At 38.6% G+C, this 20,873-nt stretch overlaps 1 protein-coding gene across 1 annotated transcript; it reads right to left on the bottom strand.

The window, feature by feature from the left end:
• Positions 1–5,675: 5,675 nt before the first annotated feature.
• LOC119657460 (hemoglobin F-I-like) lies at positions 5,676–20,119 on the bottom strand. Its single transcript, XM_038064380.1, has 4 exons — positions 19,879–20,119; positions 6,283–6,469; positions 6,034–6,195; positions 5,676–5,972 (listed from the first exon to the last, which is right to left on the bottom strand). Exons 2-4 carry the CDS (start codon positions 6,448–6,450, stop codon positions 5,835–5,837), a joined length of 468 nt encoding a protein of 155 aa, XP_037920308.1. The 5' UTR covers positions 6,451–6,469; positions 19,879–20,119; the 3' UTR covers positions 5,676–5,834.
• Between the last annotated feature and the right edge of the window lie 754 nt (positions 20,120–20,873).

Raw genomic sequence — 20,873 nt, 5'->3', positions numbered from 1 at the left:
GAGAAGAGCCGCTACACCATATACTATAGTGGCCATCCAGTAAACAAGGTGCTCGAAGTAAGCTTCTTAATCAGCCAAAAAATGAAACCTGCCGTTATCGGCTTTGACAACATAAGCGAACGGCTATGCACTCCGCGCTTGCGAGGCAAATTTAGAAATATAAGCCTCATTAACGTTCACGCCCCTACTGAGGAGAGTGCAGAGCTGGAGAAGGATACCTTCTACGAGGTAGTAGAACGAACCCTCGAAGCCTGTCCCAGATATGACATCAAAATCATAATTGGTGATTTTAACAACCAAGTAGGGAAGGAGCCCGTATTCAGGCGATACGTTGGCTCCCATAGCTTACACCAAAATACAAATGATAACGGACTGCGGATTATTCAATTAGCAATGTCACACGAAATGGTTGTTGGAAGTACCTGCTTTGCGCAAAAAGCGGTCCACAAACATACATGGGCCTCTCCAAACGGGGTCACTTTCAACCAAATTGACCACGTGTTGATAGAACGCCGCCGCCTCTCAGCCTTAATGAATGTCAGAACATTCTATATTGCGCCCTATCATGCGTCCTCTTGAACCTGGCCCTCGAGAAAGTGATCTGTGATGCTGAGGTACATGCAGGAGGTACGATCCTCTTTAAGTCCACCCAACTACTGGCCTATGCTGACGATATCGACATCATGGGAAGAACCACCCGAGACGTACAAACTGCCTTCATCCAGATCGAGCGGGCGGCCATTGGGGCGAGATATTGGGCTGCACATCAATGAAGGCAAGGCAAAATATATGGTGGCAATGTCAGCACCGAAAATGAATCAACCAACAACATCAAACCGCACTGGTCAAACACGAAGAAGAATAAGGATAGGAGAATACAACTTTGAGACCGTTGATAATTTTTCCTATTTGAAATCCGCGCATGATTGTTGTCAGCCAAGAGAGCCTATTTCAGCTTACAAAAACTGTTCCGCTCGAAACGTCTCACCAAAAGAAAGAAATAGTCAAAGCTCTTACTGTACAAGACTATGATCTTGCTAGTCCTCATGTATTCCTCGGAAACTCGGAAGAAGAATCCTCCGAAGAATTTTTGGCCCCCTACATGAGGATGGACGATTTCGTAGACTACATAACGACGAAATTTATGGAATGGCCGGCACGCTCTCGCGATCTGTCCCCTTGTGATTTTTTTCTGGTGCTCAGAGGTGGCGGTGAGGAAGATGGGGCGGCAACCCTATCGGCCAAGCCAAAACTAAGTGGTCGAGGAGAACCTCCATAGTGGTGGCACCGGGAGACGCTGTAATCACTTTGGTTTGCCGGCCGTGATTCAGTAGGCGAATGCTCCAAAGACCTAATCAGGGTGATCAGACCCGAGTCTGCACGGGGACTCATCTGAAGTGGCAAATTGGTCACGAAACCTTACCAGGGGTGTACTGGTACCATGGGAACCGGGAAAGCCCCTGGACTCACATACTTCGGGTGAACTCCTGTTGTATGTGAGGACAGCTCGGTTATTTGCGGTTGGCCCCCCTAGTGGGAGTTTCATGGTGGTTGTGGTTGTGCTCAAGCGAGAAGAGACCTTCACTATGGGCTTCACTGTGATTTTTTTCTATTGGGTTTTTTGAAATCCCGCGTTTATGTGAACCGTCCAAGAACCCTACAAGATTTGAAGACCAACATCCAAGAAGAAATTGCCAACATAACACCTGCTATGCTAACAAGAATCATGACAAACGCCACGATTATTATGTGTATTATTATTAAATCGACTACGATTCGAATTGTTGTTATTATTTGATTGGCAATTATTGTTATTATTAAATTAGTAATTATTATCATGTCTACCAGATTGTCGCTGGTTATTGTAGTGTTTTTGTCGATTGTCGTGAAAATTTTGCCCGTTTTGGTTTTGATTTATTTTAGATTTTTTATCACATCATGCACACACACATGCACTTTTCTGTATTCCAATCGAATACAGGAATCTTCGAACTTTCTATTATTCATTACTTCAATATTTCTGCCAATATTTTGAATTTCAAGGATTTTATCTAGTAGGACGCCTTGCGTCATTTCTTTTGATGTACTCACAAGGATTGAATTGGCATTACTTAAATCTATGTGACAGTAATTTTTATAATAAATTGCTGACTCATCTTTTTTATACTTAATTTGTTGTATCTTTATAGCTAAGCGATGACTTGATCCTTTCCCAGCTGTCTGATCTTGGGATATTAATTATAACATCTTTTGGGCCTCCTTGAATTTTTTCATAGAAAATGCATCCTGTTGGAGTTTTTCTCAATTCGTCATCATTAATCCCATTTAAGTAAAATTCCGTGCTGCTGATGAATGCATTGATTGACACATCACCTGAGTCTGTGAATGTGCTCAGGTGCCGGATCTCCTTCATAATTTTCTCTTTCTCGATCGTTGGTGTTCTTGGAACATTTTGAAGTGTGATGCACTGCTGTTGTCAATTGATTCGTCTCCGCACTTCTTACGATAATTTCTTTCTCTAGCGCAGCGATTTTAGCTTCCATTTCTTAAAAAAAGGCAAAAAGTTGACTGACGGTTTCGTCCAGGGCAGAGGCAACTCATCAGACGCTGCCTCACCTTTGCCCCGGGAGAACAACTCAACAAAAAATATTATTCCATTTCTTCTTCAATATTACCTCTGCCAGAATTCTATAATAGAAATCATCTCTCCTTTCCCTCCAACAGTTCAACACTTTTTTTTAAAAAATACTTTTTATTAAAGTTCACACAAACAACAATTTTTATTAGGCAAGATTATCGCCCGTTCTTAACAGCTTTAAGGCTTAACTTAAGCTTGCCTCTACTATGGCGATTTTAACTAGTTTTTATTAATTAAGAATTAATTTCGGCATGGGTTCGGTCTACGATTCACAATTTCGTTCGGAGTAGTGGATGGAAACCATCGATTTTAATTCGCGTTTACCGACTGGGCCAATTACGTCGTAGCGACCGGTAAGGCGGAGAATCAACAGGTCTGCGAACTCGAACAGTACAGGGAGCAACTGCACCAGGCGCGGAAGTTTTACCAACAAGTCAGCAGAATGAAACCTTATACACCTCGATGCTCATTCTGCTGAGACAAAGAAGGAAATCTGATTTCCGACAGAATGGATATATTGAAGTGATGGGTTGAGTACTTTGATGAACTACTACGAGTTGGAGGTCCCGCCAATTGAAGATGACGGACAAATGCTGCCACCACCAAGTATTGGAGAAACAGTCCGTGCAATTCATCGGTTAAAAAATCATAAATCACCAGGAACCGATGGAATTACAGCCGAACTGGTTAAATATGGAGCGGATCTTGACGATTGGCAGCGAGGCATTATCTGTCTCATACATAAAGAGGGAGATATTACACAGTGCAGCAAGCTGAGTACCATCTATAAGATATTCTCCACTATCTTGCTAGGTCGGATAGCCCCATACGCCCAGAACATCATTGGCCCATACCAAAGAAGCAAAGAGGCACTCCAGGCAAATCAGCAACAGATCAGATTTTCTCTGTGCGGCAAGCGATGGAATAACTGTTGGAATATGGACAACAATTGCACCATCTATTCATCGACTTGAAAGCCGCCTATGGAAGCAAAGCCAGGGTAAAATTGTACACGCCATGAGGGAATTCGGTATCCCGACGAAATTGGTAAGACTGACTAGGATGACCCTGACCAATGTGCGAAGCCAGATAAAAGCAACAGGAATACTCTCAAGACCATCCGATATCAACAACGGTCTACGACAAGGGGATACCCTATCATGCGTCTCTAAGTCTTTAAGTCCACCCAACTACTGGCCTATGCTGACGATATCGACATCATGGGAAGAACGATCCGAGACATACAAACTGCCTTCATCCATATCGAGCAGGCGGCAATCGGCGCGAGATCTTGGGTTGCGCGTCAATGAAGGCAAGACAAAGTATATGATGGCAACATCAGCACTGAAAACCAGCCAACTAACAACAACCGCACTGGTCAAAAGGGAAGACTGTTGATAATTTCTCCTACCTAGGGTCGAAAATCACAACCGATAACAGCTACGACGATAAAATCCGCGCACGGTTATTGACAGCCTACAGAGCCTATTTCAGCTTACAAAAACTGTTTCGCTTGAGACAACAGTAAGTACAGTATGTTAAGAACAAGACAATGGTCTTAGTATTATAAGAAAAATTGAGAACTCTTGGCGTTCGAGAGAAGAATCCTTCGACGAGTTTTTGTTCCCCTACATGAGGATGGACGATTCGGTAACCTACATAACGACGAAATCTATGAGCGGCTTAATAGGTTACGGTGGGCGGGTGATTCAATCCGTATAAATGAGGATGATCCAGCCCGGAAAGCCTCTAAGGACAATATCTATGTTTGGAAGAGAAGACGAGGCAGACCCTGCCTAAGATGGAGCGATGGCGTAGGTCAGGACGCCAGACAGCTTTTAGGGATATCGAATTGGTGGACCTCAGCACAAAACCGGGATGTCTGAAGTTCTTTATTAAACCAGGCCTATACCTGATAACGGTTGTTGCCCCGTTGATAATGATAATTGGATAATCGGATGATCGGTAACACACAAAAATAGAATGAAGTTTAGAGATCAGCCGTGATTAACTTGTTGGAGAAATTAAAAACACTTTTTAGAAAGAATAAAATAGTTATTTATTTAACCGACAATAGATTAGTACATTACAGGTATCTAGGCAGGGAATGGTGGTTTACAAAAGACTAGGAGCCGAGAAGTTATACATACCTTTACTTTATGCACTTTTTGTGCTGACTTTGCATCTGGTCTTTTCTAGATGTTTTCGTAAATTCCTGAATGTCTTCCCAGATGATGTTCAGTTTCCCGGATTCTAGTGTTTCAACATCCGATGGCAAATTTGCTGACGTGCTTGATTCTGTCTATCTGTCTGAGTGTAATTACGCGGTATTTCTAGCAATTAAATTATTTGAAATAATTAAAACTTGCTTTTTCTATTCGCTAGTGTTGTTTATTGCTCTTGCAAATACCGATATTTCGGAAAAAGAAAAGGTAAGTTTTAATTATTTTAAATGGTTATTCTTGTTGACACGAAATTTAGTGAGACCTGTGAACCGTCATGCATATAGTGAGTAAAATCGTTTTACGTTGAGGAGAGGGTGGTTGTAACTTTTTTATTTCACCAAATATAGTTATGCAAAGCTGGCCTCAGTTCAGACACTTCGTAATTGCATGAGCTGGAAGGTTTCAAGGGTCCATTGCAGAAGCTACCCAACTCAAAAATCTAAAAAAAAATCATAAAGCTGTTACTATTCTGGGAATTCTGGAAATTGACTAGAAATCCCATTGAAGTTTATCGGAAAATCATAAAATTCGCCAAATGGCTCTAGATTTGCGAAAGGAAGCAAACAGATTCCGTCTGAAAACTATTGTTTGAAACTTCGAAGTTTTCTGCCACTCATATTCGCATTGTATTTTCGGGGTACTGGCAGATAATTGGAGGAAGAATCCAGGCTTCTCTGAAAGTTCTAGAGGAAACTTGAATACATTGAAGGAAATCTATATAAAGTTATGGCAACCATATTTTCTTCAGCTGTATTGTATATTAATGTGCAGAAAACATTTTTTTTTTAGGTATCAATAAAAAAACAATTGCATTATTCTTCATCTAATTTATTTATAAAAGTATTCATTTTCAATAAACTGTGCGAAGGGACTCACAACAATGTAGATAATACACTAACTGACTTTGGATTTCTTTTCACGTAGTACAAAGTGCTTCTCAAAATTTGTTTGCAATCACTCTTTGAATTTGATCACTTTCCCTCCAATTCATCCATTTTCTTAAACATAATACCATAAACAATCTCGAAAACTTTATTCCATGCTTCAACGTCGCGGTCATTCATATTACAAAGGGGGCCTAAGATTTCGAAAATGACTCCTTTCAAGTCCTAGAAAAAAAAAGAAAACTTAGACTAAGTACCTTAGGATAGGTGAGTTTGAGGAGCTTACATTGAAATAGGGCCTTGGGATCTTCTTGCGGAAGTGAATATCTCCCAAACCACCCCAAACTTCTTCTTCTACGGCTGCCATATTGCCTTGTCCTAATGCACCGATAGATTTATCTAGAGCCTGCATGATTTTTGTTGCATGATTTTTGAACTTGTCGGTGGTCTGTAGAGCAGTTTTTAAAGAGGAAATAGTTAGTGTTTAGCTATGTAGGCTTATGGTAAAGGCTATGGTGCTCATTCACAATTTTACCTTCAATTCTTCCAAGGGAATGCTCCTGAACTTGTCGAACACTTTCTGGTGCTCAGGATATTTAGCCAGGTATGCACCAAGAACGATTGCACCTGATCCCGCAAGATCTTTCTTGGGTACCTCCCATTGCCTCTGGACTATCGAAATGTCTTCAGCGGTTAAACTCATCTTAGAGTTTTATATGAATCTGAAAGTATCAAAAAGTAAAAGTTCAATTATAATTAACAAGAGTAATTTAATGGATGCTTAACTTATTAAAGTTTTGGTATAGTGCAGTAGCTTTGATAATACTATTCACATAAGGAGTAACTACAGATCATTGCATATGTATATATATTTGCGCTGTACTAGATTACATAAATCTTCATAATGACAATTTTTTTCTTAGACTATCTACAGAATACCACCACGGACTTGATTAGATACTGGTATGTATGTTTATGTTATAATAAAATTCCACTACTGATAATAAACGATTTAATATTCAGAATTTTTTATTCGCTCAGTTTCGTTTGATCTGAAGGTCGCAGACACTGGCCTAATATGATATGTTTCAAACGAGATGAGATTAATTACAAATCTTTAGAAAACATTAAAAATTCAAAAATTCAAAGACATTAAACAATTTTATTGAGTTGTTTACAGAGATTTTTTCACAATTTTGTTAGTTTTCCGGTCACACAAGAACTTTTTTTTTATTTGCCACAAAAAATACATATTTTTCTTTGGGGTGAATATAAACAGTGGGCCTAATTCGTTGGTAATCTTTGCGTATATTCCGAGAGAACCGATTTGAGCCTATTTATGAGCAACCAAAACTTGAATAAAGTCAATTTAGTGTTTATTAAGAGGCATTTGAACTTATTAACCCAATGAAGGAAATACAATGTACAAGTAATTCTTGTATATCATTCCAACACTAAGAAACATCAAGAAACATATAGAATAAACCATTTGTAAACAGTCGGAATGTCCAAATTTTACTAACATCCGAAGGTCGGATTATAAGATTGCTTGGTGGTTCTTCGTATGCCGTAGCCTGACGAATAGACTTACAAAGCCGGTGAGGCAATAGTTAATGTTATTGCACCAGGAGTCAATGCTAAGAACTTCATTGAATTAGTTATGGTTTCTGTCGAATAGTCAATTTGTTTACAAACATATCTCTTCCTCCAGAAATGGTAAGTGGAAATTGACAACTAGTTGTAAACCACAACAACAATCCCAAAGCGGATTTGATGTTCTTAATTTCCCCGCAACAATCTCTTCAGCCAGCACTGAAACAAGAACCTTTTCAAGTAAAAGTTCGGTTCTCCTATGAAAGCCCGCTGATTTTGTACAAAAGAGTTTAAACCTATTTTTTTGCTGTATAACTTTATTTATAGTAATATTTCCCTTGGCAGATACTGATAATATTTTTGCACACTTTTATCTCAAACAGCAACAACTCTCATATTTAGATGTATATTTTCTAATTGTTCGGAAGATAAATTGATATTAGAATGACACCGCCTTGAATGCGTCGACCAAATTCCGTCTTCCATTTCTTGAAATTAAAAAAATCGATGCGCTTTACAGCTTTATTTTTAGAGCGTTATCAGTGAGCGACTCTAAATTTCGTGAGTGAACAAAATAGAGCGATATCTATATTTAAACCGAGTGGCGCGTCACAGAAAAATCAGATGTTCATAATGAAGGTCATGGTCAATATTTTGTTTGGAAACTTCGACAGCCACGACGGAAAAATTATAAGAAAAAGTATTTGTCTATTATTGCGTGTTGCGTTTGACGAAGCGATATGAGAGAATAATTGAGGATGTATAGTAAAGGCGTATAGCTGAGGAGACAAAATAAACGTAGGCGCTTCAAGTTGGAAGCTAAAGTCCTCAACCTTTAACAGAACGTGTATACCTTCATTATTAAAGAGGCCTTGAGTCAAAACAAAATTCACAACTCCGTGAATTATAATCAATTTTTGTTGAACGAAGTGGTGAATCCAACCGGTCGTGGTGATTGCAGACACGGTTGTTTGACAACATCCTTTAAAGAACTCGTGTAAATAATTTTCTCGAGTAACTCATAGCAAATCGTGGACCGAGAATGGTGTGGCGAACTTGAAAATCTAAACGTTTCAAAATATCAAAGAGCAAAATATGTGCATGACTTTCTGGGAAATCTATAGGAAACTCAACATCAGATACTAAAGTGTCAAAGGATCATGAGAGTGGGCTTGGGCTATCAAAAAGTTTCCGCTATATAGCGTGCTTTACCTCTATTTACAGAGGTGGCGCATAGGAAAACGACATCGGTAAAAGAACTCTAGCGATTCATAAATCGATTTCTGCAAGAAGACGAGGCGTTTTTGAGTTCAGTCGGTTAAACTTAGATGCCCTATTACACACCCGAATCAAGAAAGGCGAGCATAAATTATTGATAGAGTAGAACAAGGGGTTCTGGTAAGGCAAAAGCCTTTTTTTATCGAAGAATCTTCTGGAGAATGTGAAACTGGCATTTAAAAAAGCAACGAAAAAGCAATTTATAAGAAATCTCATTATTCTGCTTCCCAATGCCAGCCCTCAGCCAGCGAACTAAATTGCATTAAATTCGGTGAGGTGCGAATCTTACTGCATGAAGTGGTTAACCATCACGTAACGTCATTATCAACGGAGCCTCACAATTGAATTGGAATCATGTGCGCTCTTCTACTTCCGGTAGGCTTGATATAGTTTCTGCAGATTTAATAACCTATTGATCAGAGCGCTATTTCCTTCAAAAGTGAAAGGATCTTTTCTGAAATATCCTGTTTGGTGTCTCGAAAAAGCTCAGAAGTATTATCAGAACAAAGTTTCCCGTCTTCTACTGATTCCAGACAAGTCAGTCGAAAAGCTCTGTTCTCTCATCGATCTCGAAACAAGTTTGATCAGGTTCTGAAGTTGAAGGCGAAGACAGTGATAATTTTCACGATACCCCGGACTGTCGAAAACGCTATATTGCAGTGCAAGTCGGATGACTAATGAGCTGATAACTATGTACACATATCAAGGAGAGGCAAAACTCTTTGTTGGCCATGCCGAGAGAGGGAACCAATTTTACTGCAGTGCTTAAGGAGAGGCCCTCTGCAAAGCTGCCAAGTGCAAAAGGTTTCAAAAGAGTGTAAGTTGTTCATTCAAACCAGTTCAAACATGAAAATGAAAAATGAACACCTAAAGTCACGCGTCTAGGTGTGATTCGCATGTTTTTTTCGTAGATGGGTTAGGCCACCATATTTATAAAAGATAAGCCAGGAGAAGTGAGCAAACCTACCGAATTTAAACTTGTTTTTGATTTTGAATCAAATTGCGCAAATAAAAATCGGTGTTGTAAAAACATAATTTTGCACATAATGGCGGTTTTCGGCTAAACTGAGGTTCAGAATGATACCTGCGGGAAGTTCTAATGTTGTGACAAAGTCGTAGGAGATTTATGAGTCGAGAGACCAGTGGTTGCCTCAAAAAAATATCTGTTGTATTACGACTGCCGTAATATATGAAAAGTAAGATAACAAATCTGATAAAGAATGTTAGCGACAGAATACCAGGTTGATTTTCGGGATGAACGCTGGTCCGGTTTTTCCGTTGGCTATTTCACTGTCCAGGAAGATTGTAAATGTTGAAAATGTTATGTGATGAGCGATGCTTATTATTTATTTTCGGGATGAACGCTGGTCCGGTTTTTCCGTTGGCTATTTCACTGTCCAGGAAGATTGTAAATGTTGAAAATGTTATGTGATGAGCGATGCTTATTATTTATATCAACCGTGAATGAATTCATATGGATCATAGATCTAGCAAGAATCTGCTTTAAGTTCTAAGATCAATTTTTCAAAAAAGGTGGTAACAATTTGCCACTAAGATTGTATATTTTAACGTTTATGTCATCTTTGGGACGGGGACTCCTAGTCCTGCGTTCCTCTTTATGCAAAGAAGTCAACAATAATGGGAAACCTGACGAAGACTATTATTTGAGATACTGTTGATATCCAATTTGATCGACTTTCTTGAACCCATTTTAAAAAGCCATTTCATAGTGTTCGTAAAAATGTCTGTAAATGCAGCTTCACTTCATCCCCGCTCTACATCCCGAAATGCGTTTAAGTAAAAGCTAGAGAATATGAGACTCTTTCAACTGCCAATTATCTTGAACTTAGGTTACCATTAATAGCGTGGAATTCTGAAATTTGAGAAAATTATCAAACCGTAATAGCATATTTCTGTATATATTACTCGTAATTAGCAGAGTCAGCAAACTGAGACCAGCTATTAGTTTGGAGTCATTACTGTGACGGTCATCATATCTACTACATTAAAGAGCCACGTGGGTATACATACACACATACGCTACTAAGTAGTTTTAATGGGACACAAACATCGAATATCTTTTACTTTCTTGTCCAAAGTTCAGCGTTTATTTGTCCGAATTAGCTCTTATTCCAACACAATACACAAACTGACACTAAGCACTATATAAAAGAATTGGCTAACGTTAAATTTTTAAAGACGCTAAATTGCGGATGTTGAATACAATGAATACTTTTTTATATAGATACACACTATCTGTAGATATTACACATTATTAGACACACCATCTAAGAATATTCGTAGCTTAAATTCGTATCTATTACTATAAAAAAAATTGCCGACTCTATTGCTCATTAAAAACTCCAAGAGAAATTTCTCACGGAGGATTCAATTCCGGTCCTAGGACACATTTAATTGCTCCACTCACTCCCGCAAGGACGTCAGATACCGCGCGCTTCAAGGATACTATCGGCGAGAAATGTGCTCGTTGTCTATCGTAGACTGAAGCAAGCAGAGTCTTACAAAACGGTGTTTCACCTTTTTCCTCCGCCTTTTTATCTGTAGGCACAGATAGATTAAAAGTTAACTATTCCTCCTTCTTGTGTTTTTATATATTACAAACTGATTACATTATGGGTTGGCAACAACAAGGAGCGAGGTGGAGTTCGGAGTTGGATCTAACGGAGCGACTAGAAGATTTAAAGCGCAGGCAAAACTCACTCCATTCTCCTTCGTTTCTGTCTCTATCTTCACGTGCTGATACCTCTCAGAGGAAGGTTTGTGTAAGGTGTTTACAAGTTTCTCTTTTCTAATTAAAGCAAAAACAAAAACAAGGGTATTGATTAAAGTGTAAGGAAGCACCATCCACCGGCATCAGCCAGTACGGGCTCTTTCCTACTTTTTTCCATGTTGAGAGGGTTACGAGAGCGCGCTACAATTTCCACTCTGAATCCTAACCATCCGTTTTGTTTTATAGTCGGTCTTGTGGCGATAGTGTAATGAAGGGTGAATGGAGAACGGTTTCAGACTGTTGCCTACTCTATTAGAGTGACCGATCTAGTGAAGTAGTGTCAAGTTCCCCCAATAGAAATATACATATTCTGTTAAGGGAAAGTCGCACCGCGTCCTTAAAGAACTATTGTGCCCAAATATACATATGCAATGCGAAATTCCTTGGCCCTGTTTTAACACAACTTATATCCCTGAAACGTTTTAAACCAAACTGTCTTATCCATTAGTGGTGACACAAAATGATGGACAGGCGACACTTCCGCCCAAACGTTGAGTGGCTCCTTTTTATGATTTCGTACCCATCCCTGCTCGACACCCTATGTCAGACTGGGTAGGAGATTGTAGATATAATGGCGAAACATATTTTCTCTGGTGACGATATACCGAACGACAGGACAGTATATGTTAAATGAGCGTACAGTTCAATATGAAGGTCCTGGGGAGCCCCGCAAGAAACATATTAATCTATAGTGCTGAAGCCAATATATTGGGAAGAATCATTAGATTGGAACCTTGAAATAGAAATGCATTGGGACCCTTAGGTTTCACTTTTACTTCATCTTGATAGAGGAAACATCCTTTTTGCATGATGCTCATCCGAGGAGAAATTATCCACCCCAACCAAGCTTTGCACTATGTACATTAAGTCACGAGTTTGGTGGCTTTTACTTCTCAAATTTGAAGACGGCTCAACATTGGAGGAGTGGAGCGCTTACCTTTGCTCCTATGAAACAAATTTTAAAGTAGCGGCGGCGGCATGACTTCGATTTTACCATATTAAATTGTATACTCATGTTTGAGCTTTAACCGTACCCCAACACATTTCTGTTTTGACATTCTTTACATTTCAGGTTTAGGGAATTTCTTGACGGATAATCTTTCGTACAATTGAGGATGAAATTTCAGATTCACTTTATAGCTGTACTTGAAATTCATTGTCAAGATAGAGGGAATATTCATGAAAAATATGTGATGCAAGCATATAGCAGAGTTCAACTGATTTTTATCTACCACTTATTAGTTCTTCAAGGACGCGGTGCGACTTTCCCTTAACAGAATATTAGTTCCTGTACATGGAGACAATGGATAAGTAATGCCCATCAGTTGATTTAGAGGTATCCTTTTCAGCTTTTGTCACGAAAAAAATATTGAAAAAGTGCTTTTCTTCATATTACGCCATATGAGTTTCGAAAAGGACCGGATACGATCTCTAGGATGGTTGTTCAGATCGTGCGTCAAAGCAGCATTTTTTGGAGAGAGAAAAAAAACCAAATTAGATGGTATGGCTATTAATGGTAGACCCCCATATATTCTTAAATTATTTAATTAAATTGTGTTAGGTGAAACGAATGATTTGGAGAAATATAGTGTGGAATCAACTATCAACAGTATCTGAAATTATCGCAAGCTATTAGCTACTATTTGCACATAATCAGATTTGTAAAAATCAGGTTTCAGTGTCGTTATTAGCAGTAAGGTATTGAGGACGGTGTGTTGAACTTTACTGCGAACATAATTTATCTATTTGGGAATTCAATAAATCTAGATTTACAATTTATCTATTAAGGTGGCATCGATTTTGCGCTCTTTGACGTTTCAATAGAAAATTTTGATAATTGTTGCTTTATTCATCATTGGAGTTACGCGAACTTTCAAGTCGGTAAGTATGGGTGGTGCGTAGCCTCATGTGTCACGTTAACAGTTGTATGTAATAACTCTATCAACAGTTTCTACCTGGCTCCAACCAAAGAATAAAGAAAGAACTAAAGCAATTTCTTGTTGTCACAAAAAAAACATTTTTTTCTATTTAGTTTATTATTGAAGGAAATCAACTTGTCCATTAAGGGTAAATTTGATTAAGGGATCTGACCTACCTCAGGACTAAAAGTACAAATTGCTAATCTAAGAGTACCAATTGCACACCTAGATGATCATCGAATTAACTAAATAAAATTAAACAATAGAAAATCGTTATATCACTTTCCTTACACTAGGTTGTCTGCTCCCCTTCTTCTCCCCCTTATTAGCTGAAGAGAACAGTTTTATACTTTAGTCGTCTGGAGTAAGAAGTTGCATAATAGGGAGTGCATTCCCTGGGTAACAAAAGTCAACTTAGGGATGATAATGTTATCAACCAAACAGATATTTGTCTCAAATGCTTATGGAGAGTTTAAGAAAATTCAAATAATCTAAGGATCTGCAGTACATACTTGGAAAAACAACAAAATATGGCATTAGGAGCGAGAGTTAATTCTCAGATGCCTTCAGATCAATAAACCAACAGGAGGTGGGTGAGAAAAAGCTCAAGTAATGACGAAGAGACCTAAGAAATGAGAATGCCCATCCAAATATAGTATATCAACAGCAAAATCGATGGGGGCGAAGTTCGAATTTGCACTTCTCTAGAGTGAGTCTTTAACTCGCAAACACAATGACGCTCTATCAGTTTTTCGGTGGTGCGAATGAGTTTTGATAAGATATGAGGACGACACACATGTCGTTGTTACAAGTATATGCAATAGCAATCAAATATTGCTCAATATGCAATTTTTTGATTGGCTCTTGGTAGTTGGTTCTTGTCGGAAGTTTCATTGTCATAAACGTATAGAGCATTAACTTGGATTCTTCTCATTGCCATTATGATCGTTGTATAATTAATATTCTAGTTGGTTTCTACACAATTAAAATGATAACATACGCTTAAAATAACAGGACAACTATAGAGATAATCATAAACACCGATGTATCGCCCCGAATTCAAACCAAACGTTTCTGTTGATCGTAGTCAAAACAAATAATTCCAGGAATAATAGAAAGAGGCGACCTACTCAGATAATTTGATTGGCATTCGCATTCATCAAATTAAATACAAGATCTTTAGAAGTTCTAGAATCCGGAAGATCTTGAATTAATTTCTAATAAAAGGAACACCTTTGTAAAACTATGATGGACCGCAAGCATGAATGCAAAAGCTCACGTCCTCCGTCCTTATCACGATCGTTATCAACGTTTAACACAGTTTCTTCTTAGATGTTATCTAGGGTAGTGAGACATCATTTGCACTACCTCTGATACATGGATGTACGTACGTGAGTCAAATCAGCGAACCAAATTAAAAATAGAAACACAAGAACTACGTGCTTCCGTACAGGAATACAACGTAGCTCCAGAACCATTCTGGGGGTAAGGACGCAAGGTATACACAAGCGTACATTTATACACAGTTGAGTTGCGTCGATCATATTAGATTCTTTCCCATGTAACGAAAATGGTCATGGTGGATTTTTTTCCAGTTTTTCGTCTTGAGCGCTAATTTTAGCCAACAGGGACCAGCTTGACTTCAATTACGATACGAAAGGTGGTAACATAAATGAGAATAACAAATCTTAGAGATCTTAGAAAACCGAAGCATCGTGTTTGTCTTGAAGACTAACCTTGAAAAGCTCTTGAAGTCATCTTAAGTGTGGGGTATAGAAGCTATTCAGATTCTAGCTTGACTATTGCCGGAATAGTTCCCACTTTGGCTTACCACACGTTCATGAGTGGATGCTTCCCTGGAGACAATGGCCAAATGACTTTGTAAGAAATATTTGCTCATTTAATTTCGGGTATCTTCAAAGTGCTTGTGTGAAAAAGTGTAAATGGAGAGAAATTCTTGAAAGGCTGATACGTGTGCAATTAGAACTTTCAACAGATAGATATTCATTGAACCTTATTATGTTTGTGGATGTGTGTAGATTTTGTTAGTTGATTTTATAAGTTTGAGTATAGGTAAATGAAGATTTTCTTCCTCTTTGGGCTAAACTTTTTTTTATTTTCTCAGATAATATATTTCTAACGTATTTCTAAATATAGTTATTTCATTAGAACACGATCTTGCCGGTGAAGATTTTCGGGAACCAGTTATTTCCGTTTTCAGTATATCAAAGAGTGAATGATAATAAAACAAAAATAGTACATAAGATATCCTCTGTTACTCATGTTCACAACTTTCCATTTTTCAGTGAATTATTCTCGTCAAACAAGCATTGATCGAGATGGGATGATCTACAAATTCTGAAAACATCAATAATCCTTATTTATATACAATCCCTTTCCTATGAAAATCAGCCAGAAAAACGCTGATCATTTCATTTGCAGAAAAGATTGACTACTTGACTTCTGAGGAGTATCTTTTTTGAGGTTCTTTCTGATATACCTAGATGGACTGACATATGATGTTCAGAGCCAGTTTCTTTATCCAGTAGAAAGCGGAAATTAGAATCTTTTATCCATAAGCCACAGTTCTCGTGATAGAAGAAGAATCTCTCCATTTCTTTATTGATCTCGCCGCAAAAGTTAGGAAGTGGTTTAACCTATATCTACCGATGATCCAAAGAAAACGCAGAGGTCATTCACACGTCCTAAAACAGAGTATATTTTTCCAGTCTTTTTGATAAATGAGCAGGCGGATAGGAAACATAATGTTTGAAGTCTGTTTCCTTGTACTATAGGGTGGAAGAGAGAATTTTAAATAACTCACCCATAGCTCACGTTCCCCATGCTAAGAGAAGATTCGTCCCGATTATCTAACTGCTATAGAAATAGACGTAGCCTGGATCTCTACCAATGGTCCAAATGCATGGACCGGTCATTCACCCAGACTAAACCGGCTTGACTACTATAGATAATCTTTCCCCCGAAATACACGAGGTGTGATTGCCCCTGGGCCGTCATAATTGAAAAAGAATGAAGCATGTTTAGTAAAATGCATAAAAACAGGAATTTGCGTTAAAGTTTTTTCTTTTTACTGAAATTAAATTTTTTTTCAACATTGGGAGTCAACCCGTTCTGGAGTGCAGTCCCGACGTGAGGAGTGCCATCGGACCAGGGTTTGCAATTGGACTCGTCTGACGTAGCTCTTGCCACGAATCCTCGCCGAAGGGTATCTGGTAGCATAGAAAACTGGATGGCCCATTGAGAGCATATTCTCCACGAGAAGTCAGAATCAATCCGTGACCGAGGAGGACCGTAGAATTATGTCCACACGACAATTTAAGCTACCAGGACTTTTGTTCAAACTCAGGGATGAAAGCACCTCTCTCCATCTCTCTACCGGAGTGTTATCAGCGGTAAGTGCCTTTTGCACTTTGTGCCAATGATTGTAGTTTGACTATAACGTGTTTTATATGGGACTTTAACACTAGCTACAAACAAGATATCGCCCAAAAAGTGCGGCAAACTGGCCAATTTGTAAAGCAAGGAAATGGCCAAGACGGCAAATTACGACCAAAACTGGAGTTTCTAGTAAAAAACGAAAGGCATGAAAAGCACGCAGAAAAAACAGTGTATTTTCGATTTTAATTTTTCTAGTATCATATGTACATATGTATGTATACCGTGCTGCATTATGATCTTTTACACCCAATTAAAATCCAAGTGAAAACCTGCTCCCATTTCTGATTGCAGTGTAGGATCCTAACTGATATTGCCATACGGGTTAGGTTGCAAACGTAGTAAAAAGTGAAACGATTTCATTCAAACAATTATTATTGCAACGATTGCTCACTTAATCATTGGGAAATTTCAGATATAATATTTTGCCGCATTTATATGATTGTATCTTTAAGATAATTGTTTGCTGATAAATGCTTTTTTAAAATGACAACGTGTTCTTTTCTGGCCGTTTTGGTTTTTGTAGATGAAAAATGGAATGATTTTCTTCCAAGTTCCAACTGATTGTCACATATTACTCAATATCATGATAAAAATGAAAAAGCAGGAAATATGAAAGTCATCGTAAAAGTAGAATATATGCTCTAAGCAATTTAAATGCACATATTGGGAAAATAGCAGTTCTAGAAGACATTTTGAAGAAAATTAAGTCGACACATTTTAGTATTAGGGGATAACGTATGCATTTTTCAAAAAAAAAAACGTTTTCTAAAAGGTTACACACCAAACTTAGCCGATTTTCAGTAATAGCCAACTGAGGTTCATCAACTGATCATCCCCACCACGCCAACTACTTTCAGGTTCATTCAAATTTTCCAGGTATTTTTGTATAACAAAACCCGGTAAAAATGTATGAAATTTTGGTAGTTAGGTATTAATCGCAGGGTCGGGTGCAAAGAACTGCCATGTGAATGGGAGTCGAATTGTTGTAAATATTTTATACATAAAGGAAATTTGGCTAATTGAATTTATTACTTTCCCATCTTATTGAAATCATCCACAATGAAGAACTCTGAACTGAAAACTCGTTTGGATCAAATTATTGATGGAGTTTGAAAGTAAATCGATTTTAGCTACCAAAAGTGCGAGAGACTTAAAGAATGGAGGCATTAAAAGTGGAAGAGAAGAAAACTTTATTTTTCTTCTGGTGCAATCAGGCCAGTCTGAAGACTGTTACCAGTAACTACCTGATTTATATCAAATATTGAAAGTAAAATCATCTGAATGCTCCAATTTATCCTGAAACCGGAAACCTAAATTCCCTTTGACTTGTCCAAAAGTCGACACCCGATGGGCTAAGGCCTTATGCTGAAGAATGCAGGGAGAACGGAGTAAAACTCGACATCGGGTTTGCCTAGAAACAGTGTGGTGGTGGTGGTTTTATATCTTTATCTATTGCCTCAAAGCGAACGGAACAAAGGAGGAAGCTTAAGTACTGAGGAAGAGAGTAAGTAGCCCTCGAAATACGTATATACTAACTATTGAAATATATTGTAGTAGGAGAAAGCTACCTAGTTTTATTTTTATTTCGAAGAACTGCAAGCATCGGAACGATAACTATTATTAATGCGTAGCCTTGAAGGAAACAGGTTGTCCCAGGCCTACTAGTCATTTGACAAATATTTTCATTGCAAACTTCCACATGGAAATGGCATGACTTTTGCATAGTTGTTTGGAGGAAGAAATGGATTGAACTAACTGCAACCATGCCATAAATATAAGATCCAAGGCATTAATGAGCCTCAAAAACTCAATAGGGCAATGCACAAAAAGCAATCCATATCAAGCTTAGTGAGATTAGGAATAATGATTGCATAAATTTTGAAGAATGCTGTTCTGTTCGCTACATTTCCACATTTTGACCAAATGTTTGCCTTTTATCCACAAACGGAACATTTTGTCGGTAGTAGTTTAATGATTACAGGTCCTCCAATATGGCTCCATTTCTCATAATTATTTTAAAATGGAACCAATGGCATAATCGAGTTAATCTTTTCCATATGAAAAAATTGTCATAGATGCGAATACTCGTAGTTGAATAAAATCAGCTGGCCAGAAACAATTTTACTCAGAAGCTAGTAACGACTCCGCGAAACTCTCATCACTCAACCGTTAAAGGTAGCTTCACATGCACGTCCTGTAAGAAAGTCTGCACAATTTTGGATAACCCAGCAGCAACGACTGAAGCCAGCAACAGCAAATTTTCACTTAATTTAGAATAAAACAATGAATGTATCGGAAATTCTGAAAAATTTACCACTCTATAACTAGGTTTTGATTCTAGGCAGGCTGTTCTTACCGCAATTTCACTGTGAACTTCTCACTTCCTAACTTCTATTCCATTCCTCCTATAGCTGAGGGAACGAGTGTTTATGCAGCTACAGCTGAAATGCAAGAGCAGCAAGAGCCTGGTCAATCTACTAGATCTGCTAGTACTGAAGTAGGCAAGGGCTCGTCGCTAGTCAGCCATATTAAAACTGTACTTAGGCACTAGCTAACCTGCTACTTTCAAAGGTCTGCCCTCTATGACCCGGCATGTAATCCATTCTAGGACTGCAGTTTGCTTCTGCAACTTCATTAAATGCTTTTACAGTTCCACCGTGGACAATTATTGTGTCGGTAGCAAATTAGTTCCTACCTCCTTGTCTCATGCCTTCTTAAAGGGCAGAATATTCAATGCTGCAACAGATGCCATGCACCCACGATACTTGGACCACTTACTTCCAATTTGCACTTCCACAATTTTTCGCGTGTGCATCTAGTATATCAAACAACACTGTTGCAGCACAAGAAGTAGGAAGCCGCAGCCCTCAACCCAGACGACACTATAATAACAACGTGAAGGATTCGAAGCCATGTGCTTTGGGATTCAATGTTGCTTTCCTCAAGGCAGCAATGGGATGGGAAGTAAACCACGGGGAGGGCTTGGCCCTCATTACCCTTAAACTCGACCCATTCAAGTGGCAATAACAGTGGGAACTTGAAGGTATTTTATTTAAATTGATCTCTAAATAATATGTTCTGTTTCACTCACATTTTCACAATTCACAACCTGGAACACCGCGGTTTCTGTGAAGCGGAACACTTCGCGCTATTTGTTTCAGTCAAAAGCCACTGATTACTAAATGTTCACTTTGAATAGTACTCGTACGTAGCCCGTACAACTGTAGCTACTTAGGCTGCCGGTAATATGCAAAAGATGTAGCAAACTCCACTTGAGAAAGCTCCACGTTCTACGAACTGTATTCTGGTTCTGAGCGATGAGTTTTCAGTAGGGTGCCTTTTTATTTAAACGGGGCTATTCTTGTAGTTAGCGGTGTTACGTGCGTGTGGAGAATTGTGTGTGCCAAAATTTCGGTTACCTTATCAGCGCAAATATCACGGGATCTTGGCTTGCTGTTTAGTTCATCTTTATCATATGCCACGGCTTCGTGAATAGGAGATACTCCAAAAGGTGGATAGTTCGGAATACAATAGTATCGAAAAGTTTCCACGAGGAGGTGTACTCCCCATTCCTCACGTTTGCCATATTTCGTAACTCTTGGAGCTTTTTGCTAGTACGGCGGCCGGCATGTATGCGGTGCATATTAAGTAATGTTAGATAATTAAGGTGGTTGTTGAGGATTTAGGCATTTGATTAATTAAATGATTATGTACTCCAATTATTATTATTTATTGGAGGGAAGTGTATTTGCTGATCAGTGATGATGTGTCAATTATTGCTCGACAGCTGAAGGCGTCGTTTTGCGGAGCTTTCCCTGCTTATTGGATAGCGTCCGGACTAAAGGCGGGAAACTCCTTCAGTCCCGATGACACGTTGAAATTACTATTCGATTTACCTTGGTTGCTTCGGCAATTAAATTTCGAAAACAGGTATTCCCACAGATACTATTAGAGGGCGTGGACCATAATATTCACTTTTGCTTTCATGCATCCACTACGTTTGTTTATTTCCTTGGGAATATCGAAATTGTAGTCTCATAAAACGCACCGGAATTACTAGTTTGGAATTAAGTTCCCCATTAGGTG

Source organism: Hermetia illucens, chromosome 1 (assembly GCF_905115235.1).
Source record: "Hermetia illucens chromosome 1, iHerIll2.2.curated.20191125, whole genome shotgun sequence".
NCBI lineage: Eukaryota > Metazoa > Arthropoda > Insecta > Diptera > Stratiomyidae > Hermetia > Hermetia illucens.
The sequence above is the reverse complement of the archived record's forward strand: the minus strand, read 5'-3'. Positions and strand labels throughout refer to the sequence as shown.

Excerpts from the sequence above, each read along its gene's own strand:
- LOC119657460 (XM_038064380.1), bottom strand. The coding sequence starts at position 6,450 with ATGAGTTTAACCGCTGAAGACATTTCGATAGTCCAGAGGCAATGGGAG. Across the intron at positions 6,196-6,282 it reads TTCCCTTGGAAGAATTGAAG|ACCACCGACAAGTTCAAAAA; the intron begins GTAAAATTGTGA and ends ACTGCTCTACAG. Across the intron at positions 5,973-6,033 it reads TCCCAAGGCCCTATTTCAAT|GACTTGAAAGGAGTCATTTT; the intron begins GTAAGCTCCTCA and ends TTTTTTTTCTAG.